This window comes from Pristiophorus japonicus, chromosome 15, assembly GCF_044704955.1.
Source record: "Pristiophorus japonicus isolate sPriJap1 chromosome 15, sPriJap1.hap1, whole genome shotgun sequence".
In the NCBI taxonomy this organism is placed as follows: Eukaryota; Metazoa; Chordata; class Chondrichthyes; family Pristiophoridae; genus Pristiophorus; species Pristiophorus japonicus.
In genome coordinates, this window is record NC_091991.1 from 180,816,209 (window position 1) to 180,830,787 (window position 14,579).

Consider the following 14,579-nt stretch of genomic DNA (forward strand, 5'->3'; position numbering starts at 1 on the left):
TACGGGTTTGGGTCCGACCCGTCAATCCTCGCCCTCACGCACGAGCCTTCGCCCCGCCGCTGACATCCGCCGCACCCCCCCCAAACCCCACCGCCCACTGACCCCATTCAACGGCAGAGTCTCTGTCGAGCACATGGTGTGCACAATGGCTGTGGTCACTGATCTATTTGACCTCTCCTCCTTCCACAAATTGGACCTCTGACCATCCCAATGCCTGCCCTCAGCCATGCCTCGGTTTTCTCACCACCTCACCGAAGGGCGCTGCTCAACTCTGAGCTTACAGCTTGCATCCCGCCGTAGGCAACTAGGCTCACACAGCAGTGCCGAGTCTCCAGTCATCTTGAATCCCCTTGCCACTGGACCAAGACTTTGCTCTGCTATGCCCGTGTGGAAGTCGGTGTGCAACGGCCACCCGACATTAAAAGAACTCACGCACAGGCATCTTCCATTGGACTGTTAAGTCACCTGAGAACTCACTTTTGGAGTGGAAGCAAGTCTTCCTTGATTTCGAGGGACTGCCTATGATGATGACTTTTTCTGCACAAATGTCAGTGACGGGGCTCTTTTGCTCCTGTGACCAGAGCAGTTTACTTGCTCTCCTCTTTATGCTTCCAGAGTTACTATGACACTCTTATTTATTTTTAAGTTATCCAGGTCACTGATTGCTAAATCATCCTATGGAAAGCATTCCCCCACATTATCTGTCTTGCTATTTTCATCAAGATTATTACTGCAGCAGGAAGAATTGGCAGCAGTAGGAGTTAAATCGGAGGCCCTTGAACATTGTCGAAGGTCAAGGAGGCTCAGTCAAAAGAGGAGATGAACAGATTGGCCACAGCTCTAAGAAACAGCAGGGAAAACATCACAAGATAAACCTTCAGGGAGTAAATACCAAATTCACATACTTAGGAATGGTTTCCATTTTTGTCAACAGAAGTTGACAATAAACGGAAATCAGAAGCTGTGCAATTTGTGGATTCAGGTTTCAGTTTCTGATCTATTTTGTCTTGCCAATGGGTCAGGTGCTAAATCAGATACCAACCTGCCGAAATTTGCTAAAACACTCAACTCTTCCTGTTATTGGTAACTAGGATCCAGAATTTAACATTTTTAGATTTTGTTTATATGCCTCATGTATCTATTCAAAAAAAAGTGTTGTTACTGCTTCACTGTGTTGTGAAAGGAGATACGAGAAACAGACAGAAATCGCAATTCCAGTCAGCAGTGTATCGGCTATGACTGGAATCAGATCAAATATACCCTGAAGGGAATGTTTAATTATCAACCATGATGTCAAGTATTAAAAAGCTAATTCTGGACGGCAAACAAATTATTTGGCAATTCTTAATCGTTCCTTGGTAGGAATCATCATTCAAGAGGGAAGTGAAAAACTGGTTGTACACCTCCGGATATAGAAAGTTTGAAACTGGAGCACTTAAAAAAAAAGGTTAAATCAATAGAATGGAAAGGTAAAACTTGACATTGACTGCCTGTAATTAGACTTACCGAGACAATAGCTTCAGGGTTTATTAATTTGCAATCTATTTCATCTATTTTAGCAGCCCTGCTTTTTGCTGCTGTTAAATAGCTTGCTGCAGTAATTTCTTTTGAAGGTGTTGCTTATAAGATCAATGAAACATCAAGGTTTAGCTTTTTATTCAACGAATTTTGAGCTCGGCACGACGCTGAGCTCTTTTTCCGTCGCCTTCACCTCTGTGCCCACTGCTTCGGCCAGGAGTCTTCGCCCCCGCCCAGCTGACTCTTTCTCCAGTTTTCATAATTCTCGCTCTACTTGGATCCCTCCCTCTGACCTCTTCATTGCAAACTGCCGTGTGACATCAGCCATCTCAATTTCTCTGCTCCCCTCACTCACTCCAACCTATCGCTGTCATTAAACCTGCTGACAAGAGTGGCGCTGTTTAAAAAAGGGGACAAGTCCGACTGCGGCAACTACAGAGGAATTTCCCTGTTGTCAGCCACTGGGAAAGTCATCACTAGAATCCTCCTCAACCGTCTTCTCCCTGTGGCTGAGGAGCTCCTCCCGGAGTCACAGTGCAGATTCCGTCCACTACGGGGTACAACGGACATGATCTTTACGGCACGACAACTACAAGAGAAATGCAGGGAACAGCACCAACCCTTGTACATGGCCTTCTTTGACCTTACAAAGGCCTCTGACACTGTAAACCACGAGGGACTATGGAGCGTCCTACTCCGTTTCGGCTGCCCCAAAAAGTTTGTCACCATCCCCCACCTGCTCCACGATGGCATGCAGGCCGTGATCCTGACCAACGGATCCACCACAGACCCAATCAATGTCCGGACCGGGGTCAAGCAGGGTTGCGTCATCACGCCCACCCTCTTCTCAATCTTCCTCACTGCAGTGCTCCACCTCACACTCAACAAGCTCCCCGCTGCAGTGGAACTAAACTACAGAACCAGTGGGAACCTGTTCAACCTTCACCTCCTCCAGTCCAGATCCAAGATCGTCCCATCCTCTGTCGTCGATCTACAGTACGCGGACGATGCTTGCGTCTGCGCACAGAGGCTGAACTCCAAGTCACCGTCAACATCTTTAGCGAGGCGTATAAAAGCATGGGCCTTACACTAAACATCCGTAAGACAAAGGTCCTCCACCAACCTGACCCCGCCTCACAGCACTGCCCCCCAGTCATCAAGATCCACGGCACGGCCCTGGACAAGGTGGACCATTTCCCATACCTCGCGAGCCTATCAGCAGCAAGGGTAGACATCGATGATGAGGTTCAACACCGCCTCCAGTGCGCCAGCGCAGCCTTCGGCCGCCTGAGGAAGTGTGTTCTAAGATCAGGCCCTCAAATCTGGCACCAAGCTTATGGTCTACAGGGCTGTAGTGATACCCGCCCTCCTGTATGGCTCAGAGACATGAACCATGTACAGTAGACACCTCAAATCGCTGGAGAAATACCACCAACGATGCCTCCACAAGACCCTGCAAATCCCCTGGAATGACAGACACACCAACGTTAGTGTCCTCGCTCAGGCCAACATCCCCAGCATCGAAGCACTGACCACACTCGACCAGCTCCGCTGGGTGGGCCACACTGTCTGCATGCCAGACACAAGACTCCCGAAGCAAGTGCCCTACTCGGAACTCCTACACGGCAAGCGAGCCCCAGGTGGGCAGAGGAAACATTTCACGGATACCCTCAAAGCCTCCTTGATAAAATGCAACATACCCACGGCACCTGGGAGTCCCTGGCCAAAGACCGCTCCAAGTGGAGGAAGAGCATCCGGGAGGGCGCTGAGAACCTCGAGTCTCGTCGCCGAGAGCATGCAGAAAACAAGCGCAGGCAGCAGAAGGAACGTGCAGCAAACCAGACTCCCCACCCACCCTTTCCTCCAACGACTGTCTGTCCCACCTGCGACAGAGACTGAAATTCCTGTATTGGACTGTTCAGTCACCTGAGAACTCACTTTTGAAGTGGAAGCAAGCCTTCCTCGATTTCGAGGGGCTGCCTATGATGATGATGATGTTGTTTGGCGAATCGACCTTTACCTTGCAGAGGCTGAAAGGTAAAGGTAACTCTCTGACACCTCCTCCTACCTCCCCCTGGACCATGACCCCACTACTGAATATCAAGCCATCATTTCCCAGCCTCATCTCCTCTGGAGGTCTTCCCTCCACGGCCGTCAACCTCATAGTTCCGCAACCCCGCTTCTACCTCCTTCTCAAGATCCACAAACAGGACTGCCTTGGTAGACCCATCAGTTCAGCCTGGTCTTGCCCCATGGAACTGATTTCTCCCTATCTCGACTTTATTTTTTCTCCCCTTGTCCAGTCACTTCCCATCTACATCCGCGACTCCGCCGAAGCCCTCCGCCACTAACAGTTTCCAGTTTCCTGGCCCCAACCTTCTCCTTTTCATCATCGACATCCAATCCCTCTACACTTCCATCCCCCACCAAGATGGCCTGAGGGTGCTCTGCTTCTTCCTCGAGCAGAGGCCCAACCAGTCCCCATCCACCACCACCCTCCTCCTCTGCCCGGCTGAACTTGTTCTCACATTGAACAACTTCTCCTTTGACTCCACTCACTTCCTCCAAATTAAAGGTGTTGATATGGGAACCCGCATGGATCCTAGCAATGCCTGCCTTTTCGTGGGATATGTGGAACATTCTTTGTTCCAGTCCCAGTCAGGCCCCCTCCCTCACCCCTTTTTCCGGTACATTGATAACTGTACTGGTGCCATTTGCTGCTCTTGCCCTGAACGAGAAAATTTAATTCACTTTGCCTTCAATTTCCACTCTTCCCTTACCTTCACATGGTCCATCTCCGCCTCTTCTCTTACCTTCCTCGGCTTCTGTCTCCATTTCTGGGGATTGACAAACATTCACGATAAGCCCATTGACTCCCACAGCTACCTGGACTATATTCCATTCTCCAAGTTTTTCCGTTGCATCTGTTCTGACGACACCACCTTCCATGTAAGTGCTTCCAATATGTCTTCCTTTTTCCTCAACAGAGGATTCCCCTCTACCATGGTTGACATGATCCTTGACCGTGTTCTATTTCCCACACTTCTGCTCTCACCCCTTCTCCTCCCTCCCAGAACCACAATAGGGTCCCCCCTGTCCTTACCTTTCACCCCACCAGCCCCCACATTCAACAGATCATCCTCCGCCATTTCCATCACCTCCAACGTGATCCCACCACCAAACAATCTTCCCCTCCCCTTGAAGAGCCACACCTGAAACATTAACCTACCGTCTCTCTTTCAGTTCCTGGCTGAGATGCTTTACATTTCCATGTGTTTTTATTTCAGATTTCCAACATTTGCAGTCTAATTTATAAGCCAACTTTAAGTAAGTCATTCCTTAAGTTTAGCTTGCAATCTCACCTTCTGGCTCTTGAGATCGAGTTTTGTATAAAATTATTTTCAAAATATCAACTTGTTTCATTATTTAAAACATTGGATCATGTTCTATTCCCTTCCCCCATCTTTTTCCCCCTCACAGGAACAGATTCGTTTTGTTAGCAATTCTTCGTTGCTCAATTAGCAAAAAAATTTTTTCATCTTCACTGCCCTTCTCCACATTCTTTCATTTCAGTGTCAATTTGGCCTAATGGTAGCACTTCCACTTGAGTCAGAGGTTACGGGTTCAAGCCCTACTCCAGGAACTTAAGATGTTATCTAAACTAATACCTCCATGCCGTACTGAAGGAGTTCTGCATTGTCAGAGATGCAGTCCTTCAGATGAGGCCCTCTCTGCCTGTTCAGGTGGATGTAAACTATTCAAACAAATGTGTGAAATGACCAACATCTGTCCCTCAACCAACACAGATTACTTGGTCATTTATCTCTCTGATGTTTGGAGGACCTTACTGTGTGCAAACTGACTGCCACTTTTTCCTACATTTCAACATTGACTACACTTCAAAATAATTGATTGGCTGTGACGTTTTTTGGGATGTCTTGAGGATGTGATAATGTGCTACATAAATGAAAGTTCTTTCCTCTTTATTGCGCCTACTTGCTTTTAAACATTCAAGGGCATTACTATTTCAACTTGCTGTGAACATACTTCAGAGAAAGCAACTAAATTCTGTACAACTCACTATGAGATGCAAAATACAAATCTGCATTATTAATCATTCTTTTTGCAGTTTCCTGCCTTGTTGCTGGTCACCTTGAAAACCACATTCATCCGTGCAGTTTCCAAATGCTTGGATGGGTTTATTAACACAACTTATTGGCCTCACCATTGAAAACTCGGTCCCTTCAGTGATGCTTTCAACCTTATCCCAGGATTCTGGGGAAGAGGACACTAAAATAACTCACTTCTCCCCAAATCTTGTTCCTAGACAAATCATATTTGCCAGCAGCGCAACAAATGTACATTTTATATTTTGAGGGTTCAATGTTTCATTGCTGCAGAATCAGGCTGCAACAAAAATAACAGCTGGGAGCAGATGTGAAGTTCGGATTTAGATTGAAGCACAGATAGTGCGTGAATATTTGTAACAAATGAAAACAGGTTGATCTGATCAAATTCCAATCTTGAATCAGGGATCTCTTGGAGGAGAAAAAAAAGTCTTCTAACAGTTTCTGTACACTTCCAGTTCCCTTTGTATAATATTATTCTCAGCTAGCACAACAAGCAAGTTGGTGTCAGACATCTGTGAAAAACCAGTCTGTAACCAGCCACTTATTTTGTTTCCTCCCACTCTTTCCACTGGGAAGCCCCATGCCTCCCTTCATCTCCTCCAGAGCATCCAGCTAAGATTGGCATTTGATTGAGCAAGGAAACCATGCATGTGAGAACCATTCCTGCTGCGCCGCTATCACAGAGCGTGAGCAGATCCCGGATTCTTTCACATCAGAAAAGACGTTTATCTGCAGCACCACATATCACCAGATCAGCAAGATTAGGCAATGCAGTCTTCTGGTGCTACTAATATTCCTTCTGCCGTGGTTTCCAGCTGCAGAGCACATCATGTGCAAAAGTTGCAAACTGTAATCTGTGCAAGTATAAAATTACAAAACACAACCCACTGCTTTAATTATAATCACACTCATCATTACCACTGGAACATTTTCATGAGCCTCCATAAAATACTGTTCTTGTTACAATTTCATTACTCAAACCACTGCAAGATCAGGAAGCAGGCAAACATCCCCGAATGCTTCTAACTTATTATTTGTTGAAAATATATTTGTGATATCTGCCACAAAAAGTCATGGGTGGAAAAGTGCTGCAAGTCCTTATTCGCACTCAAGTTACTGGACCACTTTCACTTGTGGGAAAGTGAACATTTCCTGGTTCCCAAGAAGCAGCCTCTCTTCCTGATCTGTACAGCTTGACCAGTTAATTTTATTTTAAAGCAGTGTTAGAAGGACCTCTAGTGGTAGAGAAACAAATGCATCAAAAATATATTACTGGGCAGTGCAGACAAACACTGATAGTTTGAGCACGGTGTGAACGTACCATGTTGCAGGTCAGCACAACAGACGTATTTTGACGAACTCACAGTTGTCACAACCACCTGGCACCTGAGTATGTCCTCTTTCCTTGGCAGCAAGAACGAAGATTGGTTCCGAGCAATTAGACAGTAGCGCTGTACTGTGGGATGCACGGTTTTCACACACTTGTTCTTGTGATAAATTCTAGAAAAGAAGGTCACGTTTTAACCAGAGGACACAGATTTATGCTATTTGGCAAAGAGCCAGGGGGGGGGGGGGGGTGTGGGTTGGGGGGGGGGGGGGGGAAAAGACGAAGAGAGGTTTTATTTGCAAATACTTGAAGGGGAAAAAATTGCAGGACTACGGGGAGTGGGATTAATTGGTTCGCTCTTTCAAAGAGCCAGCACAGGCACAGCAAGCCGAATATCCTTCTATGCTGCTGGACTCTACAATACAGCCCAAATATGTTTGAATTAATGGTTGAGTAAGCTTGTTAGAAATCAGGGCTTCAAAATGTATAAAACAGATACAAAGAACGCTGTGTTTAAATCGTTGTTTTGAACTGGAGACGAAATGTCTCCTTAGACGAGTCATCATCATAGGCAGTCCCTCGAAATCGAGGAAGACTTGCTTCCACTCTAAAAATGATTTCTTAGGTGACTGAACAGCCCAAAACGGGAACCACAGTCTCTGTCACAGGTGGAACACAGTCGTTGAGGGAAGGGGTGGGTGGAACTGGTTTGCTGCACGCTCCTTCCGCTGCCTGCGCCTGGTTTCTGCAGGCTCTCGGCGATGGGACTCGAGGTGCTCAGCGCCCTCCCGGAAGCACCTCCTTCACCTATGCTTAGAAATGCTAATGTTTTGGTACCCTGCTGAGATGTTATAGCATTCTGCACTATGACAACCATTATCTGTTGTTTTCAAGTTAAGACTTCAATTTTGTTTCTGTTTCTTTAAGACAACATGTTAAATATTTTCTACGTCATAAAAAAGGTAACACTCTGAAGCGAGCAGTTTTCTGGTTTGGCCTCATTGGATCAAAGGCAGGATACGGGCGAAAGAGATAAGATACGAAGTTCAAAGAACGAACCCTGAAAAAATATAAACAAAGACATGTGGCCAAAATCATAAGACATCTTTAGGGCGGGCTTTGACACAAGAATCGAGACAGAGAATCATAGAATCATAGAAATTTACAGCACGGAAGGAGGCCATTTCAGCCTATCGTGTCTGCGCCGGCTGACCAACAGCTGTCCAGCCTAATCCCACGTTCCAACCCTTGGTCCGTAGCTCTGTAGGTTACGGTGCTTTAAGTGCACATCCAAGTTTTTTTTTAAATGTCGTGAAGGTTTCTGCCTCTTACAACCTTTCAGGCAGTGAGTTCCAGACCCCACCACCCTCTGGGTGACTCTTCATATCTCCTCTAAACCTCCCCTCAATTACTTTAAATCTATGCCCCCTGGTTGTTGACCTCTCTGCCAAAGGAAACAGATCCTTCCTATCTACCCTATCCAGGTCCTTCATAATGTTTTCCACCTTAATCAGATCTCCCCTTAGCCTCCTCTGTTACAAAGAAAACAGACCCAGCATCTCCAATCTTGCCTCAGCCAAAATTCTTCAGTCCAGGCAACATTCTTATAAATCTCCTCTGCACGCTTTCCAGTGCAATCACATCTTTCCTGTAATGTGACGACCAGAACTGCACGCAGTACTCCAGCTGCGGCCGAACTAGTGTTTTATCCAGTTCAAGCATAACCTCCCTGCTCTTGCATTCCATGCCTCGACTAATAAAGGCAAGTATTCCGTATGTCTTCTTAACCACCTTATCTACCTGGCCTGCTACCTTCAGGGGTCCAACCCCAACCCTAACTCCAAGGTCCCTTTGTTCCTCTACACTTCTCAGTGTCGTACCATTTAATGTGTATTCTCTTGCCTTGCTAGGCCTCCCCAGATGCATTACCTCAGACTGAATTCTATTTGGCACTGTTCTGCCCACCTGACCAGTACATTGATATCTTCCTGCAGTCTGCAGCTTTCTTCATTATCAACCACACGGCCTATTTTAGTGTCATCTGCAAACTTCTTAATCATACCCTCAACATTCAAGTCCAGGTCATTGAGATAGATATATATGTTTATACCACAAAAAGCAGGGGATCCAGCACTGAGCCCTGCAGAACCCCACTGGATACAGCCTTCCAGTCACAAAAACACCCATCAACCATTACCCTTTGTTTCCTATCTCTGAGCCAATTTTGGATCCAACTTGCCACTTTGTCTTGGATCCCATGGGCTATTACTTTCGTGACTAGTCTGCCATGTGGGACCTTATCAAAAGTTTTGTTAAAATCCATATACACGAATCATACACACTGCCCTCATCAACCCTCCTGGTTACCTCCTCGAAAAATTCAATCAAGTTAGTCAGACATGACCTTCCGTAACAAATCCATGCTAACTGTCCTTGATTAATTCATGTGTTTCCAAATTAATATTTATCCTGTCCCTCAGGAATGTTTCCAATAATTTTCCCACCACCGAGGTTAGGCTGACTGGCCTGTAATTACTCGGTCTATCCCTGTCTCCCTTTTTAAACAAGGGTACAACATTAGCAGTCCTCCAGTCCTCTGGCACCACACCTGTAGCCAGAGAGTATTGGAAAATGATGGTCAGAGCCTCTGCTATTTGCTTCTCTTAACAGCCTGGGATACATTTAATGCAGGTCTGGGGATTTATCAACTTTCAAAGCTGGTTAGCCCCTTAATAATTCCTCTCTTACTATTTTTATCTCATCTAATATTTCACATACTTCCTCCCTCATTGCAATGTCTGCATCGCCCCTCTCTTTTGTGAAAACAGATGCAAAGTATTCATTAAGAATCATACCCACGTCATCTGCCTCCACATAAGAACGCGATACGCTATTGGGTATTAAGGTATTAGGGAAACCGCCACAGGACAAAAGGTCTCGTCAATATCCCATGTCAAGCCCACCCCGAAAGAGGAAAAAAGTAAGCCTCCTCAAGACTGTCCTCACAGTGTGAGGAGAGCGCAAAACAGAAGGTGGGCTGGCCAAACACTCTTCAAGAGCGATCAATGCTTTACTAAAGGAGGCTCTAGACGAAGAGAAAGGGGCTGCAAGCCAGAGAACTACTCACGTGCGCCAGCCATTTGTCCAATCAGGATTGGTATCAACTACTTGTTATGGTCGTATGTTTTTGTTGTATAACTAATCTGTTATATTCCGTCTTAAACACTACGGGCTCAAGTTTGGGAGCCCCGCTAGAACGGCGCTCATCGGAGAGGCCCGCCTAATTTGTGGAACAGAAATTGCGCCGAATACTTACCTCGCGATTCTCCAATATCTATAGGGCCGTTGCCAGCTCGGCGCAGCAGGAGCTGCTGAGGCCGGAGCTACAACCTTGCGCCAAAAACAGTGCCGGCAGCTGCGCGCGTGCGCAGTAGCTCCTGGCCCTCCCAGCGCGTCCTGTCTCCGGGCGATGACCCTATCCCTGGCCGAAGGGACGTCGCGCTTATCCCGGGCCGAGTGGCCTGACAGTACTTACCTCTTCCGCGGCAGCCCGCCCAGCATTTCATGGGGGCGGGCCCCGCCCAAAGTTCTCGGCGGCGGCTCGGCATCTCACTGGGGGCGGGCCCCGCCTGAAGTCCTCGGTGGCGGCGGGGCCTGCCCGAAGTCCTCGTCGGCAGCCCGATATTTTCTGGGGGTGGGCCCCGCCCGAAGTCCTTGACGGTGGCCCGGCATCTTCTGGGGGCGGGCCCCGTCCCAAGTCCTTGGGGTCCTCGTCAGCAGCGGGGCTCGCCAGAAGTCCTCAGCGGCGGCCTGGCATCTCCTGGGGGTGGGCTCCCCCCGAAGTCCTAGTCGGCAGCGGTGCCTGCCCGACTGGCATCTCCTGGGAGGGCCCCGTCCCAGCAGGCTGTTGGAGGGCTTCCGGTACTGCAGTAGGTGAGTAGAAACCTTTAATTTTTTTATTTATTGATTGATTTTTTTTTTTAATTTTTTTTGATTGATTTATTTATCAGTTATTATTGATGATGGCTCTTTATTTGTAAAAGTAAAGTGTTTAATGCTTGTAAGCTTCCCTTCCCCCCATCTCTCGCTTCCTGCGCCTAATTTATAAAGTGTAGGCAAGGTTTTTCTGAGCGTACAAAAATCTACACTTACTCCAAACTAACTTAGAATGGAGTAGGTTTTCACTGCCTAAACTTGCAAAAAGGCGTAAGTGGCTGGTAACGCCCCCTTTTGAAAAACAAACTGTTCTAAAATAAAACTATTCTAACTCACCAGCATTGGAGCAAACTAAATGTCGAGAATTGCAATTTCTAAGATTCTCCATTCTAAACTAATTGCTCCAAAAAAATAGGAGCCACTCAGGCCGAAACTTGAGCCCAATATACCCTGATTATTAAAGTGACCAGAGATAGCTTTAAACTTGGCTACTCCTAACAAGCTACAGGCAATGCATTCAAATGCAAGCAGAATTTGACCCCATCCATTCTGTACCAACACGACATTAATATTACACACTAATCTATTACCACCTTTAGAAAAAGGGGTACAATCTGTGCTTAAATATGGACATTCCCTTCTGCATCCCTGACATAATGGGTCAGCACATTTGGCCATTAAGTGAACTATTAATGGTTGAAGCCCAGCCCGGCAGGGCCAGTAGTGATATGCAAGAAAGAAATTGCAGGATTTACCGTGACTTTACAACTAAGAAGTAAATATATAAACACGATGAAAAATGAAGGTGGTTCAGGGAAGAGCAAGTAACTGGGATTCGAATCGATGGCTTCTGTGGGAGAGCAAGCTACAATATGTCAAATGGTCTCCGCCTGTACCCAAGTGTTTGAGTTTATCCATCCATCCACACTTAATCATCTTAGAAGTGGCTATTTGATGTATTTTAAAAATTCACAGCAAAGCTTTCCTCTTCCCCTGCTCACAGGAGGACAGCAATGATTGCCAAATCCAACTGAAAAAAAAGTCTATTAATTACTGGATAGGAGAGGTTGAACGTGTCAGGACTTTTGTGAGGAGGACCAGGAACTGGCAGCATGTTGCTGAATAGTGTTCTCACCTGAGAAGTCTAATATCACTGGCATCGTTTTCAAAAATAGGAGAGAGGTAGTCCTTTATGAAATTGTCTGCTGCAGTATCTGAATGTGTACAGAACAGAATTCTGAGACAGAAAGAAACACAAATAAAGTCATTTGTAAAAGAAAACTGCAACACATTGTACCTTAAAATTTTACTACAGTAGATTTTGTGTACATCCGTCTCCCTCCCCTTTTGCCCTCCACCCACACAGGACCTGATCCTGGATATCAAGGACCTGTCTCTGCCAGGACAGTTTCGCTCCCAGTGGCTCAGTCAGTTCATGTCCCATATGATGCGGCACTGAGCTAGACACACCAGGAATGTCAATCCTTGGTCACTGTTGAGTTAGCTGGTCTCAGCTGGACTGTTAGCAAGGCCACAATTGGCTTTAACACCTCATGGACAAGGAGGAAGGCGAAATCACACAAGTTGCCAGGATTCACACTCGCCAGTACCACATGCTGTTCCCTGCTGGAAGTGCCCATGCAGACATCTAATACAACACATCACCATCAGCTGTAATTAACTCCAGGCCAGCCAAATAGCCTATCAACACTCTGAGTAATCTTAATTACAATTATGTATTGGTCTAGCCATCAACTTCACTCTACCTTTTGTCGGAGTCTTTGACCAATTGCTTGACTGCCTGTGCCAAAGTGAAAGTTTTCCCGGTGCCACACGGCCCAGTCAGGAGAATCGGTGGGAGACTGAACGACACAGGAGCTGTAATAACACCAGCTGCTTTCCTCTGTTTGGAGTTCAGCCGAAGATCCAGCTGCTTTTCACCGTCCCTGCGAGGCAAAAGGAGACCATTATTGTGAAAGTTAGGTGTACATTTATACCATTGCCCGATTTATCCACAGCTACTAGAGGGGGAAAACAAGTCTATTTATTAGAAACAGAATAATGCAAGTACCAATTTCCATATTCAGCACCATGCCAATCTTTACACAACATATAACAACAACAACTTGTACTTATGTAGTGTTTTTAATACAGAACAGGGGCTTAACGAAAAAAGAAACACCTCATCTTAAGATTTCAGCATGTAGTTCAATCCACACCACCTCATTTCAGCAATACTTGCAAAACCAATCCAGTGTCTGCTGTGGCTCAGTGGGTAGCACACTCGCCTCGGAGTCAAAAGGTTGTGGGTTCAAGTCCCACTCCAGGGACTTGAGCACATGAAACTAGGTGGATACTCCAGTGCAGTACTGAGGGAGCGCTGCACTGTCAGAGGTGCTGTCTTTCGGATGAGATGTTAAACCGAGGCCCCGTCTGTTCTCAGGTGGTCCTAAAAGATCCCATGGCACTATTTTGAAGTAGAGCAGGGGAGTTTTTCCCTCAGTGTCCTGGTCAATATTTATCCCTTAATCAATATAATAAACAGATTATCTGGTCATTATCATATTGCTGTTTATGGGAGCTTGCTGTGCGCAAATTGGCTGCCGCATTTCTCACATTACAACAGTGACTACACTCAAAAAGTACTTAATTGGCTGTAAAATGCTTTGAGATGTCCGGTGGTCGTGAAAGGCGCTGTATAAATGCAAGTCTTTCTTTATAACTGAAAAGATGCAAAGCAAATACAATCCAAGTCCTTTGTCACCCCCTGCCAACAAGCAGAACATGCTCTGATAACAGGAATAAAAAAGCTCATTTGATCTTGCAAGACTATCAGAGGCCATAGGCAGGATGCTTATACCTTACACCACAAGGCTGTTAGCAGCTGACCTTCAACAATTTTGTGACGGAAAAAGAGGCAAGAGAAAAATCACCAACAGGTCAGGTCACCACAACCCAAAGTGCCTGTAATTGCTGGATCTCAAGAGCGGGAATGGGAGAGCATCTAACAATGAGCTGCTATTTTCTCAATATACCTAACTGAACAAGATGATTAATTGTCAGCTCTCAGCTGTTAATAAGGCTCTCTATAAACTGTTGCTCAGAAGGATAACTAACAGACTGAGATGGAGGTACTTCTTGTCTATGTATCGGTTCATTCTCATGGCTTAAATGGCCTTAAAAGTTGCTGATTCAATAACCATAAAGGTTATGGTAACATAGTGGTTATGTTACGGGACTAGAAATCCAGAGGCCTGGACTAATGATCCTGAGTCACGAGTTGCTGAGGAATTTAAATTCAATTCAATAAATCTGGAATAAAGTAAAAATAAAAAGCTAATATCAGTAATGGTGACCATGAAACTACCAAATTGTCATAAAAACCCAACTGGTTCACTAATGTCCTTTAAGGAAAGAAGTATGTTGCCCTGACTCGGTCTGGCCTATATGTGACTCCAGACCCACAGCAATGTGGTTGACTCTGAACTGCCCTCTGAAATGGCCGAGCAAGCCACTCGAGGAGACGGCTCACCACCAGCTTCTTGAGGGCAATTAGGGATGGGCAATATATGCCAGCCTTGCCAGCGACGCCCACATCCCATGAATGAACTTTTTTTTTTATAAATTATAATTTTGATTGATTGACTTGGGTATGTTTCTCCTCCCCT

The 14,579-nt window shown here is 46.0% G+C and overlaps 1 protein-coding gene across 4 annotated transcripts in view; it reads right to left on the bottom strand.

Moving 5' to 3' along the window:
- LOC139281294 (probable helicase with zinc finger domain) overlaps positions 1-14,579 on the bottom strand; it is a 369,458-nt gene that overhangs the window by 280,100 nt on the left and 74,779 nt on the right. For all 4 annotated transcript variants that reach the window (XM_070901422.1, XM_070901423.1, XM_070901420.1 and 1 more), the window contains 3 exons: positions 12,678-12,857; positions 12,047-12,148; positions 6,970-7,148 (listed from right to left, as the gene is read on the bottom strand). In XM_070901422.1, the coding sequence (XP_070757523.1) occupies positions 6,970-7,148; positions 12,047-12,148; positions 12,678-12,857 (461 nt within the window). The remainder of the gene's footprint in view (positions 1-6,969; positions 7,149-12,046; positions 12,149-12,677; positions 12,858-14,579) is intronic.